This window comes from Mesitornis unicolor, unplaced genomic scaffold (genome assembly GCF_000695765.1).
Source record: "Mesitornis unicolor isolate BGI_N332 unplaced genomic scaffold, ASM69576v1 scaffold24623, whole genome shotgun sequence".
Taxonomy (NCBI): Eukaryota; Metazoa; Chordata; class Aves; order Mesitornithiformes; family Mesitornithidae; genus Mesitornis; species Mesitornis unicolor.
In genome coordinates, this window is record NW_010177108.1 from 71,995 (window position 1) to 91,676 (window position 19,682).

Consider the following 19,682-nt stretch of genomic DNA (forward strand, 5'->3'; position numbering starts at 1 on the left):
ATTGTAATCTTACCAGAGCACTGCACTTGGAGCTAAGCTCCTGAATTCTGATGTGCAAGTTGTGCCTGAGATACACCCTCTCCTTCAGGACTTCCTGTTCTCTCGAGTTCAGGCATTGCCCTCCCAGAGCATTGCCTGCTGTGAATGCCTTCTTAAACATCTGCTACATCTGCTATTGACAATTAAACAAAAGGAATTAAATTAAATTTAATAAATAAATTTAGAAGTAAGACTTTAGACAAGACTGATTTAAAACCTACAAGGCTTCCAGAGCAACCAGTGGCAACTTATACTTAAGAAATTACTACAAAACAGCCACAAGCCAGTACCCTCCACTCAGTGGACACTGTCACATATTACAGCCTGACAGTATTTGTGGCAAAATAAATTCAAGAGTACAGATTGAAGGAAGATCTTCTATGGGGACCAGGCCTTGCCTGAAAGGATACAGTTTTCATCACCATCAGTATTCTTCGGAGGACCAGGCATGTTGAGGAGAACAAGTCTGGCATCATGGGATCTATTTACAATAACTTCATTTAGCTTCACTGCTGTGTGCATTCTTCGGACATTAGACTGGTTCCTGTAAAAGAAGCACATTCAGACTTACTGTTAGAAACATGCCTCTAAAAACTGAATTATTAAAAAGGTCCTTAAAAGCATACCTTCAGTTTCTTAAATACCCTGTTAAAAGTCAACTCAACACATAGTAAAATTTTTCAAACTTCATGATAAAGACACAAAAGAGGTTTCACAGAGTTCTTCAGGTACTGCTAGTCCATCAGTTTTAAGATCTCTGGAGTCACGTCTCCAGTTTGTGAAATTATGTTGCTCTTCAAGAAGCATATTTTATAAAGATGATTTACAGTCTGGCATAAGAACTTAGAACGCATTTGCGTAAGGGGACATGGTCTTTGACCATGCACACTTGTGACTGTGGCCTGTTCTTCTGGCAGCCCTCTCCAGATCCCCTCACTCCCATGGCAGCACAGACCATGCACCTCTCTGGACTCAGTATTGGAGAAACTCTTTCTCAGAGACCTGTTGGAACTGGGTAGCAGACTGACACCACTGCACTCAGTCCACACTTCCTGTGAGTGCACTTGTCTGTGTGTGTTGAACAGCAGTCGACATCTCCAGAGAAAGCCTGGCTGCCCACAGGTTTGTAGGCTGGAACACACACTGGATATAGGCCTGCTTATGGGGCTTTTCTGGTGTATAGTAAGGATTCTAACCTTTCCTTCAGATGGAAACTAACCAACCTGTCTGCCTGGCTATTTGCAAGATAAACTTATGGCTCAGGCATCTTTAAAATCTCAGTGAAGTTTTCAAATTTGAGTAGCCACTTGGTTCAAAAGTTATGGGAGAGAAGGGAATAGATGCGTGTGGTCTCATAAGCCTCTGCTCCTTAAGAATCCAGGCTAAGGGAGGTAACAGGATTAATTATTCAGAATAAATCATCAAAAAAATAACATCAATTCATGCAGTAACAGAGCTGGAAAGTATCCTCTGGGGAGCTGGAGCCGGGGAATGTTTCTTCCTACAGGAAATCAACCATTATTTTGGAAACGTAAAAAGAAAAACAATACAGAAATAGAGTTATCAGAGGGAGAATATATTTGCTGCTTTGGGGATTTTCCACTTGGTTGTTTCTTTTCTTCATTTTAATAGCAAGTATTAGTAGAAATGAATCAAATATGAATCTGTAGTCTTGTTAATTCAGCTCTGCATGTTATGAGTGAAAGTCTTTGGTAACCTTGCTGGTCTTCTAAGTATTTAGGATTGCAAAGAAATATTTATATACACAGAAGACGGAATATGCAATGGTAAGAATAGTGTTTATTACACTAACTACACGATTTACCCACTTTGAAATACCTCTCTGTTATTTCATGTTCTTATTTAATGTAGATCAAGGACTCTGTCTTCAACACGTCTGCTACAGATAGCCAGGGACAATACAGAGGCCAAATTATGTTTACAAGAAGTGAGGAAGAAACCAACACCAGAAACAACATATCAGCTACATATAGGTTTGGAAAAATAACTGAAAACTAAAGGTTTGGTATTCTCTACAGTGACATTTAAAATGGGCCTCTCCCCAGTGATCTGAAGGTGTAGGCTGTAAGAAAGGTTTGTTTAGCATCTGAAAACTGCCAGAAATAACATCATAGGAGTGTTCTGGAATGAGAGCTTCTCTAAATGACTAACTTTTGCCACTCCTTGTGTCATACATTGCTTAAGAAAATAGGTTCAGATCTGTAATTGTTTTCTATCCTGACTTAATTCTTGTTAGGACAGCTCCTATAGTTTGTTACATGCTATTTATAACAAGACTTGGCTTAAGTGGCTAATCCTGCTACCTTTAAAAACTTTGCTAAGTTTGTTGCTCAACTCTAACTCCTTTTCTTCCATAATTACATATAGTTTTCCTGCTTTTAGTTGAGAAAATGAAGTCTTCCTTCTCAACCACCTTAATGTACTTCTAAGTTAAATAAAAAACAAGTTTTCCCACTCTCTGAAAGCATGGAAGAGGAAAAAGTACAGGTAGTTAACACCAAATTCAGCAGAATTTCTACAGTATATTAACTATTTATGATCCATCCTAAACCAGATTTGAATTCTCACTGATTTTTAGGAAGAAAAATCTGGAACTTTGCTGAATATACAAAGCTGAGTGAATTCTTCATGTAAGATGTACATCAAAGAGGTCACAAGCGATTCACACGTTTTTACACAAAATAGAGCTTTACTTCTAGCTATTGAAGGGGTACACACATGGCCATACTAAGGCTGATTTACATGTCAGTGCTCCTCCAACAGCAAGTCTGTTTTAGGGGGTTTTATTGCACACGTGTTCTACTCTCAGTCATCCATCACTTCCACAGCTTGTGCTAAACTTGCTGCTCTAAGCATCCCCACTACACATAAGATCAGTGAAATGATCAGTCTGGTTTATAACTGTGTGTTTTGTTGAGGTATTTTGGAGACAGGGGGAATGTTGTAAGAAGATTTAACAGCTCCAACTCAGAATTTGGCTACACTGAGTAAAATATTGAGGAATATGTGCCACATTTAATTGGTTAGAGATTTCTCAGAAGCCTAACTGCTGTCTTTTCAGTAGGCAGGTCTCAACATTTATTGTGTAAGTGTAAACCAAGGATCAGGAGACAAAAGGTAATTAAAGCACAGCACATCTAGTTTCAGGAGGTGCAAGCTGTTAACTCTGACAAGACTCACGGCTTAATGCTGATGAGATCTCTGAAGCTTCCCACAGCACTGCCTCTGTTACGCTTCTCAGCGTCACATTTCTCTTTCGTCCAGGTCATCTGGATGTTCTCAGGAACTGGGTCCCCCTCATCTTCTTCATCTGAGTAGAGGCTCTCTAGACGTGCTATTGAATGTCTGTCTTTTACCAGCTGAGCCTAGAGGGCACAGGAATGACACAGTGAACTCAAGAGACTTTATTTTACGTTCTCTGGTTCTGTTTAAGCAATGAAAGACTTTTTGTTCTGTTGTATCTTTTATTTTGTATAGTCAGTTTAGCATTTAGGACAGCTCTGATACCAATCATCTGCCCTAGCCAATAATCTTACATACCAACCTGAACTTAAACAGCTTTTGTGAGTGTAAACTACACAAAATTTGGACTAACAGAGGCCTGTATCTATACGAGAAAAAAAGTCTATCTTACATCATGACATGGTCTGAAACAATGGACAAGTCTGACTCAAAACTGACAACAACAAAAAGTTGGACAAACACATGCAGAAAAATGAGATCATCTGCACCCTTCATAGCTACATGTCCTAACAGTCCAAACTGGAATGAAATCTTCAGTAGGAAAACAGGATATGCTGTAAATTGAGAGAAACCTCAGGCATCCCATATAAAGCAAAAACAAGGTCTAGAAAGGGATGAGACTTACATCCACAGGTCATCGAGTGTCATTTACATCACAAAGGGGAACACACAAATAGTTTCTACAATGTATATGCTGTCACCATTTTCCCCAAAACCAAATAATTTCTAGCATGGTATTAGAAGTACAGCCAGGTCATTCAATGAGTACATGCAATTTTGCAAAGAAAAAAAGCTACACTAAAAGTATTTCCTTACATCTTAGAACACAGGAGTTAAATTTAAGCAGCAGCTGTGTACAACACTACCAGGAAGGTATTTTGACACCCACCTCAGCAGCCCATAGTAATCAAACACAGATGACATACCTCCCTTTCCCTCTCTGTTTTTGTCAGCCTCATTTGCCTCAGCATCTGAGACCTCTGCTCCATCATAAGAGTTCTCTCATAAGTATATGCTGAGATATCACTATTGTGCTGCAGAAAGAAGAAAAAAAATACTGTGCTTGTAATAAAGTTATAACCAAATACCAGCATTTGTGACAAACAGTGAAAAAACAGGCTCAAGTCCCTTACCATTTCTACCACTTCTACCTCTGCCTCTATTCGGAGTTGATAGAGGAAAGTAGCCAAGTCCTTCTTCATCTGGATGCTGTTATCATCCATCTGAGCTACGGTAAAAATTCTCATTTTGCATTTTCTCCAAACCTGGTAAGGGAACATAAACTCTCAGTATTTGAGCCAATAATATTTAGCTCTATGAAACAAGATCTTATCACTATATCCACTCTTGTTTATCAGTACAGGTTCTGCCACCAGACCTTGCTTCTTTAAACTAATGCACACAGAAGCAGATGGCTGACAAACATTCTTTTGCTAGCTCCTTACTTTGTGCTGTTTGAGAAGAAAAGGAAGCAGCATCAACATGCCTCCATCATGTACAATCCACCACACATCAATGTTGCCTTCATTGTAACGCTCATGGTTGCTGGGGTAGAAAGAGACATTTTTGGGAACCAGCAGAGCCAGATGGGCTGCAGTTGTGCAGCGAACAGTACCTGCCCAAAAGGGGAAGAACAGTTACTTCCAATACTACAAGAGCGATCTTTGAGCTTTAAAAAAATAATAGTAATTTAAAAAAAGGTTATTCATTGAGCAAATGTCAACAAACCATAAAAGTCATTGCTTACAGAAAGTCTGTACAGCAAGGCTCATATAGACAGGTCAGACCAAATGACAAAGCTAGGATAAAGCAGACTTACAGGAACACAAGCCCTATTTCATGTCTGAAATAAAAGCAGCAATCTTCAAAGCTAAGTATGAGGAGAAAACATCTGCTCTGTACTCATTTGACTGTGTTAAGTAACTAGACCATAGCAGAAGGAGAGGGATATAGGTGAGGAGAGTGTTAGTGCCAGTAGTGAAGAGAGACGGATAGGTTAGACCAGTGAAAAAGACAGAGATTACCTAGGAAACAAGTTAGAGATTGCCATAAGAACAATATCTCTCAAGTCCATATATTTTTTTAAGCATTCCTTAGACACATTCATTTTAGCTGCTAGATTAATCTTTGAAAATCTTTCATAGGTCTTTTACCTACAATAATTGATATTCCAAGCATAAAGCAGTTCTGTGAGAAATTATTTACTTTACAATCAATACTAGAAAAAACAGACTAAAAACCAAAACCAATTTCATGACAACTCTTGTAAAATCCCTTGTGTGTACCATACGTGTAATAAACATCTCTGTTCAGAGTGTCTGATCACCCCAAACCTTCAAAGCTCACCTATGAATGTTTTCCATGACCTTGGATCTTCACTTTGTCTCCAGCCATATGGCCATCCCAAAACCACGGTATTGTGCTTCATGCCACCTAGTCCACAGGACTGGATCAAGTGGGCAATTCCTTCTCGAACTTTATTTGCTACAACTACTTGACAAAATCCTTTCACCTTCTCAATGTCCATCATATTCTTAATAGTCTGCAAGACAGAGAAGAAAAAGCCTCACAACCAACAGAATTACTAAAGTATTTCTCTATCACGTGATTACAGTGTAAATTCCTGGTTCACATGTCCACAGGTAAAGCACATTTCAAAGCAAAGTTTTGCTCATCTGCTTTCCTTAATAAAACAGAATAAAAAATACCCACTAACTGTGAATGATACTTGTTTAAAACACACATAGTTCCCTTCCAAAATGAACTATTTCTAATAGATTAAGAGAAGGTGGTTTTGGTTCGTGCTATAATCTTTTATTCACAGTAGTAGTTAGTGATACCTGTGTTACTATCTCACTTTCCATTTTTAATCCTAAAACACTCACCTTTTTAAACTCAACGTTAATTAATTTCATCTGGATTTCCAGTTTCAGATTCCCATGTAACACACTGTTATTACATTCAATTTACAAACAAGCACCAAACCCCCCACACCTATCGAGAATACCACACCCGGCATTTGTTTAAAAACTAAACTTGATCAACATAGGCCTATGAATTAGTTTTCCTATAGAACAGTTTTCCTGCATAAAAAGCCTCTGCGGAAGAAAAAGGTGATGTGCTGATACTATGCAGATGCAAACAGGGGAATGATGTCACGTTTACACATTGAGGAAGATGAAATGATTTATTAAATTTTCAGGACCATCCTTCAATGCTTTTTGTAATCCATTTCTCACCACACTGAAAGAGGCACAACACATTTTCTAAGTTTGTAATAATTTATGGTTATTGAAATGTTTCTTGGTATGTTCAGGAAACTAAATAGTCTTCCTGCCTCCAATTAGCATACATAATCTTCCCTAGTAATTATTTCTTATAAATGAAGACAGTTTTATGCAGTAAGGCTGTTCACACAAGTTGCAAGCACTGATCTTATCATATTCCCAAAGCCACAACTGACAGCGGAAGCCCTTTACTGAACAGCTGTAGTGCTACTCAACTAGTCCTGTATCTCATGACAGACTTACTGATACACTTTTTTCCATGTATGATTATGAAACTTCTACATTATCTGCCCACTCACTCCTTTCTACTTTAGGAATTTAAGACACTGACCTGTTCAGCAGCCTGGGCTTCTCCATAGGTTTCCAAGAAATTCCCTTGGATCACTGATCCTATGATAGTCAAACCTTTGCCAGCTTTCAGCTGAGATGCAAATGTTAACAATCTAGGGTATTTTACATGCAAATCTTCATCAAGTTTCAGAAGCACCAGCAACTGAGGCCTGGAGAAAATAAAAAGGGGATGTATTTCTTGCTCAGGCTTTAACAAAAACATATCTAAGAAACTGCCTCTCATCACTTTAACTGTGCTTGAATATTAACTCTGAAACAATAAATTCTTTCTGTATCTCACACATTAGAGGGGTTTTAATAAATCATTTATTTCTCTTGATTAAAAGCAGATTTGAAGCATTGAGGGACTTCTGCTGGATTGTTTTGACAGTCATCAAACCTGTTCACGTACTTAGCTTAAGAGGCTTGCGTTAGTGTTTTGTTTATGTGGTTGATTTTCAAGGCTCTTTTAAGTGCTATTAGACCACACACTGTTCATACTGTAAGGCTGTCCTTGCAGATCTACTTGGATACTTGTGCCAAACAACTGGGAAACATGAATACTTTCATCTAAACACAGATCCCACCTGCTTTCTGTCCCTTAAGGTATTGCTACACATAAATTAGGTCACTTTCTCTCTTAAGCTATGGTTGAGCAAGTATAAAAAGATATATAAAATTCTCGACTTTGGTAGATTCCCAGTCCTCTTGTTTGGAGCCTAAGAGCTGTGCCATGCAAAACTGAGAGGAGGGTTTGCCCACTTCAGTCTGTTTGCAAACACACAAAGCCAGAGGGAGAAATGTTGGCCACTATTCTGGTTTTTAATCCTAGAGTGTCAGCAGTGACATCTTTGTGCCCCCAGTGCAAACTGCTCTTGGCCTCTGGATCTCTCCACAGTTTCCCCAGGTTCCACTTCTGAATTCACCAATTCGAAGGTCAAACAAAGATCCAAAGGACACACAAGTTCTGCCCCCAGAGGGCCCATGCAGGAGGGCTTGGGCAGTGACAGAGCAGCTTACCTCAGACACAACATTTTTATTTTTTTGTCTTGAATATTCTGGGCATTTAAATTCATTCACACAGACCAGAAGTATCTTCTTTGGAGTGCAGTTTAATTCCTTAAGTAGATAATAATGACAATGCATTGTATTAACCTAAAATTAGTACCTCCAGTTCTTTGTGTGTGGAGGGCCCTCCTCCAGTCTGAGTAAGGCATATCTTGCTGCGCTAAGCGAAAGACCCCGGATACCATCACCCCATTCCTTCTCTGCACTGTGAAGAACACACAATTTAGCCAACGTACAGTTTCATGAGCATTTAATTGCACATTTACAGTAATGCTATAGAGAAATCATTCCTTTATAATGAACTATGTGATACATAGCATGCATCACATGTATATTTATCATTTGTATGTCTGTGATGTTTACCACACATATGAGAGAAATGCAAATGTTTCAGTCAAATGTATACTACACCTTCTGCGTTTAATCTATAATCAACACTCCACTATGAAGAACACTTCTCAAGCATAAACAGGCACTTCAACAGCTGATTTGTTAAACTTAAGCTACACAGCCATAGTACAGCTCGACTCCATCAGATATTAACAATCTCAGGCAACCTAACCTGCAGATTCAGCTTTCCAAGGACTGTTCTAGACAGACCCTTGCACCAGATAAATATGAATAAGATGGCTGCCTTCAGATGTTCAAGGCCTGAAGTAATCCTGTGTGATAGAAAGTAGAAGGGCAGAACCCAACCAAGGCTTCTGCTTCCTGTGACTCTCAAGTTCCACCAAACAACTTTAGAGGCTTAGCAACAAAGCACTTCAGGGGCTTTTATTTATCACTGATACAGTAAAACAATGAAAAGAATGAACTAGTGAGGGAAGCGCTCTCAGTCATATCTCCGAGCAGTTCCTTCTCCAAATGTGAAGGCTAGAGATAATTCATAGAAAAATAGACTCAAACTCCTTCCCTACCCTTTTCTATCCATTTAATACCTACCCTTGGTATTCAATGTACTTGTAAATCATGCCTGCAATAAGCATAGCTACCAAAGCATAGTACCAAGATGAAATGAACATCAGCGCCAGGCAAATACTCATGCCTAAAAATGAGAGGGCCCTAAAACAAAAAAGCAAAGGTATTAGTGAGTAGTGGAGTAGAAAAGCTTAAAAACAAGTCAATTATTCTTTTACTCTTTTTTTCTTTAAATTGTTCTGAATTAGCAGTGAAAGTAAAGCTCCCAATGAATCTCCCCAGTCCCCAGCAGTTTTAGTACCCCGCTGTTGGAATGAAACCCTCATGCCATTACATATCCACATCTGGACCACTATGAATATCACATCAATGTACTCCCGTCTAGAACAGAAATAAAAAATGCCCACAGCCCTCATGGAGTTCTTCTGAACCTTGCGCTGTAGATTACAGACAAAGGCACTAAGCATGCTGGCCTTTTGCTTACCAGTGATAGTATTTAAATCGAGGCCGCCAGTTTGGAGTTCTAAGAAGCGTTTGTACGGCACATGCGAGATTAACAAAGAGGTAACACATCAAGAAAAACCTGCATGAGCAAAAAAAGTGCAAAACGTTTTAGCACACATTTACAGATTCTGGCATATACTGCAACAATACAAATAACTTACCGTCAAACTACGGCTGCCCTGTCAGGCGTGACTACCCCTCTGAATTTTATTAGCCTGAACTACCAGTAGAATTGAATTTTTCAATTGAATCATGTTAGATATATCCACAGCATCAACACTATCTTTGTTCTTTGATGAAAATAACATTTTCCCAAAGCAAATAATTATCCAGCTATACCAAAAACTTGTTTATTCACAGAATACTCCAAAGCAAAGACAAACAGATTTACATGTACTGCCTGATGTCAGAGAATTCATAGAAATAATAAAAGTGGAACTCAGGCTTCAGTAATTTGCTTTACCGGTTTAACATATGGTTCCAAGAGACAATCAAATTAGCAAAATCAGAGAGCATTGCTCTTTCCCCGCCCCTCCCTTTTTTATTTCTTAAATAGCAACCACCCTGTTTCTTACATGGAGAGAATTGGAGCCACCATGTCCAGTGATGCAATAAGGATTCCCAGCTCAGCAATTAATGCTGTTAACAAAAGAGCCCATGTTGGTTCACCATTCGCTTTTCCATGACCAAAAACCTGAAGAAACAGAAACATTAAGCATGTCTTCCGAGTATTCATAAGGGTAAAATGAAAAAAAACAAACAAAAACCAAACCAAAACATTTTAAAAAGCAAGAGTAATTTTCCTACATACTTTTTTCTCCAGACCAAGGAGTCAAATTATTCTAGTGGGTTTCTCTGCTTCACTGAATTAGATGTTGGACATCTTCATAAAATTACCATATAAGTCTATTTAAACACCTTTAAAATTATTCCTAGTTTTTAACAAAAGAACACAAAGCATTAAAATAAAAAAGACTGACCTTCACTTCAATGTTGGGCAAACTAGAGAAAAATTAATCAGATTCCAAAGAGCATAAAGCCAAAGAGCTGGTTAGTTTCTATGTAAGGAACGCCTTAAGTACAAACCCAGAGGAAAGGAATTATGTTGTCCTTTGCTATGGCCTGCAGCAGCCGGGGCGCTCCAGTGAGGCTCTGCAAACCTGCTCCACAGGTAGAGAAGAAGGATCCTATCACAATGACCCACGGAGAGGGCCATGAAAGGGTGCCCACCACTAAGTTCTTGTTCACTGCATCACCGTACCTGCAGGGAGGAACAGTGCGACATATTCAAAGAGGTATTTTGACACTCACCTTTATTATTTGGGGTCAGTTTTAAGATGTCATTTAAATGTTATATATGTATATAAATGTTACTTTCTCAGTTATCTAAATGTCATTCAGTATTACACAGCTTCTTCATTAGGAAATGAAGTGGTAAACAATCTGAGTTACCTTAGATACACAGATAGGAAGTATTTGCAGCCTGATTTCAACAATTTAAAAACTTTCTTTGGACGATATAACATAAAACTCTTACACTATTATCACAACAGTATTTTCACCTAGAAAGATGCAATCCTTAGCAAAAAAATAAGTTTAATGTTTAAAACACCCAACACAATCCAGTACCAGACATCCCTGCAGAAGACTTTGGATGTTTTTTTTGGTTGGTTTGTTTCACAGAATCACAGAATCGCTCGGTTGGAAAAGACCTCTGAGATCATCATGTCCAACCGTTCCTGTCTACCCACTAAACCATATCCTTAAGTACCTCATCTACCAGCTCTTTAAATACATCCAGGGATGGTGACTCCACCACCTCCCTGGGCAGCCTGTTCCAGCCTCTGACGACCCTCTCAGTAAAGAACTTCTTCCTTATCTCTAACCTGAACCTCCCTTGGCACAGCTTGGTGCCGTTTCCCCTTGTTCTATCCTCCATCACCTGGGAGGACAGACCAGCACCCACCTCTCTACAGCCTCCCTTTAGGTAGTTGTAGGTGCTGATGAGGTCTCCCCTCAGCCTTCTCTTCTCCAGGCTAAACAACCCCAGTTCCCTCAGCCGCTCCTCATAAGGCTTGTTCTCCAGAGCCCTCACCATCCTTGTGGCTCTTCTCTGAACACGCTCCAGAATCTCAACACCCTTCTTCTAGTGAGGGGCCAAGAACTGAACACAGTACTGGAGGTGCGGCCTCACCAGTGCCAAGTACAGGGGGATAATCACCTCCCTGGACCTGCTGGTCACACTGTTTTTAATACAGGCCAAGTTTGCAGGGTTATTTCTCAGACAATTATATTCACAGGCACTTCACTGCCTGTTGATGGACTCTCTTCTGGGGACATGAGGGAAGTGGCCAGAAAAAGCACTTGTAGGCTCCAGTGACAGGAATACTGTTATTTGGTTTAGAGACAGAAATGTCTGATAACTAATAATCTGAGGGCGGAGATAACCAAACACCAAACTTTGTCCACTTACGGATGTCTGGTTCTGTTTCTTAATGTGGTTTCTATTAAAGAAAATCATCACAAATGCTACGAGGAAATACTTCTTCCTATGAATGCCACTATAAGCAATACAATATATACAGATACAAATGTGTGCTGCTTGCTTGTTATTTAAGATATTTTCTTTGCCATGGGTCAGGGAATATACATTATACTCCTCATTGACTCAGGGGACCGCGGTTAGCAAGCACAAGAAAGATCTGAGCAACTTTGCAAGCTATCTGCTAACATACCATAAGCTGAAATAACTTTAGCTAGTTAGCATACACTATTGACGTCACCCATGCTTTTACAAAAATCAGTTGTAGTACCTTATATGGCAATGAAGCCAGAAAACAGTTTGGAAAGAGTAATTTTGCCAAACTCAGTAATTAACAAAAAAGAGGACAACAATCAAGGCAAAATATTAAGGCTCATCTGGAGAAGAAAAAGAGAAAACAAAATTATTGTTGTTGTTGTTGTTCTTATTTTGCATCCTCTAGGTAAAAGAAAGAAAAAAATAGAAACCTATATTTTACTGTTAGGGATCCGATATTTGAACAAGTACCCCTGGAAACTGAAAAGGGTACATCAGCACAAGACAAAATAGGTTTGGGGCAGGGTGGGGGTAGTGGAGGGAAAGAATTAAGACATAGGATGAAAAATCTCTTTCAAATCAAATACAAGAAGATTCACAAAACATTGTTTACAATTTACATACAAATATGGTTTAAAAGGCACCCAGAAATAAAAAAAAGGGGAGGTGGGACGGGTGGTGAGGAGTGGCATGAGATGAGAAAGAACACAACTTCCCTACAAAAAAGAAAGGAGAGCATTGGAGCAATGAAACTTACTTATCTCTCAGGACTACACCTTCTATGCAGGCTCCAAATAATAGTACACAACTGAAGTCTTGAGTACAGAGTGTGCTAAGGAAGTAGGATTTATTTAGACATGGCAGATGAAAACAACCATGGAAAATACTGTGGAAAGTTCAACGTGTGCCTCTGTCCTACAGCATCTGCACTGCAGCATCACTGCAAGTACATGAAAAGCTGGTGAGTAAAGTAATGTCTCACTACTCCTATACACCTCCTAATAGTCAAGTGACAAATTATTAGTTTAAGTTTCAATTTAAAAAAAAAGATAGTTTTAAATGTTACAATAAAGGAGATATCTTCAGACAGAAGAGTAGAAAGATTTTAATATCAATTTCTGTTCTATGCTAGCAGATCGAATTGGCAGTTACATATAAAATTGTATTTTAAAAGTTACATCGAACATATAGCAAATTGTTACGCTGCACTTTCTCATTTTGTGCTCTCTGATGGTATTCACCATCACCAATAAATCTCTGAATATTTGGTTTGTTATTAAACTGTACAACTACTGCATGGAGAGTACAAATAGAGTACTTGTAGCTTCTACCCCTGAAATGTAAAAGTAAAATACAGTAAAAGTAATAAAAGTAATAAATAAAGTAATAAAAGTAATAAAGTAATAAAAGGGGAAACATCAATAACTTCTAAAAATTATTATGCAAGCCTTCCACTGGGTGGCACATTAATATCTTCTTATAAAGTTAACCACCACAAAGTAAGTTTTTAACTGCAAATATTTTAACAGTTGAGCTTGGGGAATACATCTGTGACCTGTTTTAATATTTACTACATTCCTAGGAAACGCAGACTTCTTGGTACAGGGTCAGTTCCCAAAGTAACATCTGGGAAGGGCTGCACCCTAAGCTGGGATCCTGATTAACAGCTTGGCAAAGTTTGACAAAAACGAGGTTCAAAACAGCAGAATAAAAAAAAGGCAAAAGGCAATTAATCTACTGTGTTGATAAGCTGTAGCTTACGATACCAACAGCTAGATGAAGCTGAAAGACCTTGGCTTCATCTTTTCTCTAGCAAGAGAGAAGAGATTAAGACAGCCTTTTCTAAGCAAAGCTCCTGTGGCTCTAAGCCCTGAAGAGTTTAACCCCACACCAAAACCAGCAACTTCAACTGGGACAAAGGCTGTTCCTCTGAACACACTCAGCACCTAGAAACCTGGTTTGAGGAACATCCTTGTATTCGGCAAATTAAGTACTCCAGTCTCAGTGGAAACAGGCGGAAAACAAGTCATTCACAGCTATGTGGAGCTCACTACTGAGCAGTGTTTCTAACACTGCCATGCATGCCAGCTGGGGATGTGTCTAAGAATCACAGAACAGCGTTTAAATCAATGTTAAATGGCTGTGTTAAAAATCAAGGGGGAGGTGGAAAAAAAATCCTGTAAACTGGTGCAAGATGATCTTGTTTCACTGACTTCAAATTAAATACAGGAATTCATTGGTATCAGTGAGCAGCTGGCTCTACAAATGAGCCTTCCCCACTCTGCAAAAAACACTTGAAGAACATTTACAATCTCTCTCATTTAAAGCCTTGCCTTATCTTAATGGTCCACTACATCCTAAAAATATATATACCTGTATTCCACTGGCCTGAAAAGCTATAGGCCACCGTTTAGCAAAAAAACAACAAAAAAAGGCAACAGAAATGCAAAAGAAGGAAACACAAAAAGGAGGATGAAAACCAACAGGATAATAATTCTGATGCTTTCAGCTCAAGGGCTGTTTGGGTTGTTTTATTTTTCCACTGGCCAATCATACTGACACTGATAATTTGGTCACCTGAAAGCAGTTCCACAAATCAGATACATAATCATTCATCTGAGTCACTTATAACGTGCCAGGACCCTACTGATTTTTAAAAGGATACAGACTAGTGATGTGGTGACAATAGCAAGAATAGTTCCCACAGGAATGGATTTCTGTGCATCTTTGAGGTCCCCTGATCTGTTTGAACCAGCCATGATACCTGAAAATACATTTTGGACGTAAGACCATGGGAGAGAAGAAAGCTCAGAGACGCAGGGTGCCTTCTTGCCCCAGTATTCTCACCGGTCACTGAAGGGAAGAAGATGCCAACCAGCACCATGAATGAAGTAGCTATATCTGAAAGCACGTATAGATGAAGGTTGTTCTTCTGGCCTGCTACATCAACAGATGGGTGATGTGCTTTCTCCAGTATCTCTCCTTTCTCCAAATAATTGCTCCATAAGTTGTCTTCAATGTTGTTATCACACCACAGAAAAGAAAAGCATGTTTCAGTTCAAACCTGTTCACATTATAATGGGTCTACAACTGAAGATTACAAATGCAATTAATGCAATTTAGTGATCAACACAAAAAGAATGGAAAACTTGTATTGCATGCTTTCAAGGGAGTCTGTAACAAAACCAATAAATCAGTAGCCTACAGAAGTCTATGCACCTCGTATCCTTTGATATTACTAAATGTAACATTCTTTTAACTTCATACCTGTCTTAACCCCAAGGAACACATTGAATATTTTTAACGAACCACTACACCCACACATAGCGCAGAGAATCCCAAGCAGCAATATTAACCAGCTTTCTAGATATAAATGGATTTGTTCTGTAGAGAGTGGAAGAATTACAGAATTCTATGGCCAGCATTTGCAATTTCACTAATAAATGCTGAGTCCATTTTAGAAACTAGACTACCGGCTTCTGTGAAAAAGGGAACCTTAAGGGAATCAGCACCTGCACAAAGCAACTGTTTTCTGGGGCTCATCTCAATAATGAACACTTTTCAATTACACTACATGCAGCAGCAAGCAAAGGAGGAGGCATGCTCTTTTTATGCAAGTACTCTTATCTTTCAGGACATAATCTTAACTTGTCTACAATGGAGCGTCACAGCTACGCAGTTCTGAAAAGTTTTAAACAACTTGCTCGTGACAGTATAGCTCATAATTACAGCTGGCTTTCTGCTGAAATTATCAGATGCACAAGGTGTATTTAATCAGTTTCACAGCAGACAAGTACTTTATCAGGAGAAAAGTGCCACCTACTCTTTTTAAAGATTAGAAGACTTGGTTTTCTTTATTGAAGATAATTTTCTTCACTGTCATTACATTTCTTCATTCCCTCTTTCTTAACCAGCAAGGTTCAACCCATTTCAACTGCTCAGCATGCCTCCTCTTTAAGGGAAAAAAAGTATTCTATCATACCTTTTAAAATGCCACTAGCAGCTCCTGGAATTCCTGCTATCTCAGAGACATTATTCATCAGGAAATACTCATCACAGTTCTCGGTGGTTAAGTTTGTACTGTGGCAGAAGAGCTCCCAAAGCTTAGAGGCCACAGTAATGTTATCCTTAACTATGGTTTTGGCACAAACATCAAACTGATCTCTTGACAAAGTCCTGTTGCCTAACATGCAAATCCTGGAAGGGAGACATGAAAACCAGGGTTATTATATGGTGCTACTGGGAAAATGAAATCCACCTTCCCCAGAAGTTGTCTTTCATATCACAGAAACTTCAAGTGGCTCTACATAATTTCTCAGCTTCAGCTTTGTCACAGGACAGACTGTGTATTTGTTTCCTTTGAGGGTCAGAAGTATGCAGCTACTCTTCCAACAGTTTAGGGTAGGTATAAAAAGCTACATCAGTGTGATTTACTGGATTTGGTAAATTTACCTTAAACAATGAAAGGGAAAGATTAGGCAACATTTTTGTTTTCAGTTTAACAGAACTACTGGAGTGGAAGAGATCTGAAGAATATTAGCATTCAAATTACTAGATATTTAGAATATCTGAAGATATATGGAATCACGTTATCCCATTATTTCTGTGTAGTAGCACTAACATTTTAACTTCAGAATTAGGAACACACATTTCAACCACAACAAGCAAAGGTTCCTCCTGTCAGAAGATACTATACATAATTGCTAAAATCCCTCAGTGCCTGTTGCATTTCACATAACCACAAATATAGTTTATTCCAGCACTGAAAATCTTGAATCCATTTCTCCAAAGATGGTTTCACAGGACATGCTGATGTAACAGCTTGCTGCTACTGAAAGTTCATTCAGCTTTTCTTCCCAGTGCCAAAATACACCCACAGGGGGGAAAAATATATTGTTTCTTCCATTTTAGTAAGTTCAATTGTTTCACAGGTCTTATCAATCACTAGAGCCAGGAAAACAGAAGAGACCAGGCTATTTTTGAAGGGTTTCCAGGCCTGTGAACTGTAACTTACGAGAAGCATTCCCCACCAGAATTCAAAATAAATATAGTACCTGGTTACTTCAGCAAAAGAAATACAGCCCAAGGAACAAAGATAGGTAAAATATTCAAGAACAATCCAAGAGATAATGAGGGGGAGGCAGAGACACTGTGTTATTTTTACTGCTGTAAACCTGCCACTGTTGTAAGACATTATAATCATTGGGCCCTAAATATCTAAAGGGAGCACTTGAGGGTTGCAAGTACTTAGCTGTGGTCACAGCACTTTAAGATGTGAGTTTATTATGCAGACTCAACTCCTCTATTTCCATTCCATTCATCTCTTGTCAGCAGTATCAGGAAATACTGTTTGCATTTCTGGTAAAACACACATATACACATTATTGCTGCGCTCCATCTCCGAGTTTAAGAAACTGTATTCCCTATTTAACCACTATTACGCCAAGGAACACGTGTTATGTTCAGCGCCAGGGCTACCCATATGGCAGACTAATCTGCTTCCAGATCAAGGGAAAGTTTCACTGGAGCCTCAGCATGGCCCCACAGTCACACCTCCCACATTCCTAAGAAATGCCCAACTTCTCAGCAAGCAGCTGCACCACACCACCATAATTTCCAACCACGACGGCAGCACATCATGTCTGACTGGCCTGGGGAAAATGGACCCACCAAACTGCTTCCTACTGAGAAGGACTGCCATAAATAACCCAGCAAAATTCTCGCTAAAATTTAACTCAACAGCCACAGGCTGAGATATTGGACTGTTTTTGCAGGAAGCAGGAAATGTCAGCCTCCATCAATCTTTATACTCACCATGAGATTTCATTCTGCCAGAACAGTTAAAGAATGTAATAATGCATTCATTTGAATCTAAGAAACTCCTATTCCATGAGCTCTGCATGCAGAAGATTATCACTGTCACTATATACAGCTAAAAGAACCCGAAGTAATCCACAAAAAGGTAGCTTTGACAATGTATCAGGCAGAAGTTTCAAGTAACTTCCATTGAACCTCACCTTCCAGACCTGCAGGCAAAGCTATACCCATAATTGGGAAGTACTACTCACGGAAATTCAGGTGGATCAAAGATGGACTTGATAGCTCCAGCATAAATGGACAGTATGGATATTACTACGCAGGCCAAGAAGAGGGAAGCAAATTTGTTAACATATTTCACTCCCACAAAGACCACCACTGCCATTAAGATGAGGAATACAGTTCCATACACCCTCATGTTGTTTAGCATAGCACTGGATGCATCATGGGCACCAGATGGATGAAAAATTGCTGCTTGTGGCACAATGTATGTCTGAAACAAGAAGAAAGCAAGCTGATGGAAGAGAGGAACAGAACTCCATCTATAGTACTGTAGTGATCTTGTACCTATACTAGAAATGTACCTCACTTTCCAATGTACAACATGCTTTTCACCAGGAATCTTCAGTTTATAGGAAAAGTCAAGGGATAACAGCCCATTTATTTGACAAATTATAATACATTAAAATATTATTATCAGTACAACTGAGCTAACTTTATTAATGAGGAGCTCATATCTTTAAGTTATACTTTCATCTCTGTTTTCAGAAGAGCATCCATTCTGGATACCCACAGAGTGCACAAATTCCAAAATGAAGCACTAGTGGTACAGAATTGGACACCAAGAAACTGGAGACCTTGTAAATGTGTATACGAATAGGGGATAAGAATACTGCAGTATTTTCTATTTGTCTTAAAAGCAGGATTACTCTGGTACTACTCACCAGTAAAATCTCAATGGCACCAAGGATATACATCGCTCCTGCAAATGTTGTTCCCAAATAAAAGCACAGCCCTACAGCTCCACCAAACTCTGGGCCTAATGACCTGGATATCATGAAATAGGAGCCACCAGCTATGAAACAAGAAAAGTGAGAGTAAAATTGTCATTTATTTACTTGTTGTTATAAATTGTAAAATATTAACGACAAGAATACAACAAAATTATATACCATGTACCTGCTTTTTTGGGGGGTTCAACTGAAGTAACTTTTTGTTAGCACAGGGGTAACTAAAAACCAAATCAATTTATCTTTAGCCTGATTGATACTAAGATGAAATTCTACATAGGAATTCAGGCTTTGTGTCCTGGCTGAAGCAAACTTCTCTGGAATAAAACCTTGTTAACAGCTTACAGGAAGTTGGTTTTTTTCCTTAAACACAAATGAGAAGTTTGTTAACTACACTTACCTGGAACAACACCATTTGTGGCAATGGCACTCATCGATATGGTTGTCAGCATAGTCTGGGGAAAACAAGGACAAGGAAGCAATTGCGTCAACGACATTTTTTAAAGCATAACTTATTTCTTGACAGAGCAAAGCTGCCACTGCATACAGCATACATTATTTCTATTTATTCTGCCTTGACATGTCATTCTCTGAAAGAAAACAAGGGTAGCAGAAATTTAATCATCAAGCTGTTGAGACTTCTGCTGCAGAGATGACCACTGCCTTATCAGGTCAAATAACAGGTGTCTGCAGACAAAGCAAGATAAAAGAATGCAAGTGTCCCTCCATCTGCAAAGCTGAAATTCCAACAAGGCCAGTGCAGCAAAGCAGCCAGCTGTGACCTGGGACAGGCACAGAAAACAGATGCTTGCTGAATAAACACCATTTTAAAGGCTGTATCTACACTAGATATGGTTTGCCAGTTTA

General features: G+C 39.0%; 1 protein-coding gene across 1 annotated transcript in view; it reads right to left on the reverse strand.

The window, feature by feature from the left end:
* Positions 1-293: 293 nt before the first annotated feature.
* The window catches only part of LOC104538677 (solute carrier family 12 member 4-like), a 30,973-nt gene continuing 11,584 nt past the window's right edge, over positions 294-19,682 (reverse strand). The window contains 20 exon segments of the mRNA XM_010181963.1: positions 294-348; positions 350-583; positions 3,241-3,425; positions 4,230-4,337; positions 4,437-4,568; positions 4,749-4,918; positions 5,650-5,845; positions 6,922-7,090; positions 8,089-8,193; positions 8,931-9,050; positions 9,391-9,489; positions 9,986-10,104; positions 10,497-10,671; positions 12,746-12,803; positions 14,654-14,752; positions 14,836-15,000; positions 15,971-16,185; positions 18,057-18,298; positions 18,750-18,880; positions 19,216-19,270. Of these exon segments, the coding sequence (XP_010180265.1) occupies positions 294-348; positions 350-583; positions 3,241-3,425; positions 4,230-4,337; positions 4,437-4,568; positions 4,749-4,918; positions 5,650-5,845; positions 6,922-7,090; positions 8,089-8,193; positions 8,931-9,050; positions 9,391-9,489; positions 9,986-10,104; positions 10,497-10,671; positions 12,746-12,803; positions 14,654-14,752; positions 14,836-15,000; positions 15,971-16,185; positions 18,057-18,298; positions 18,750-18,880; positions 19,216-19,270 (2,832 nt within the window).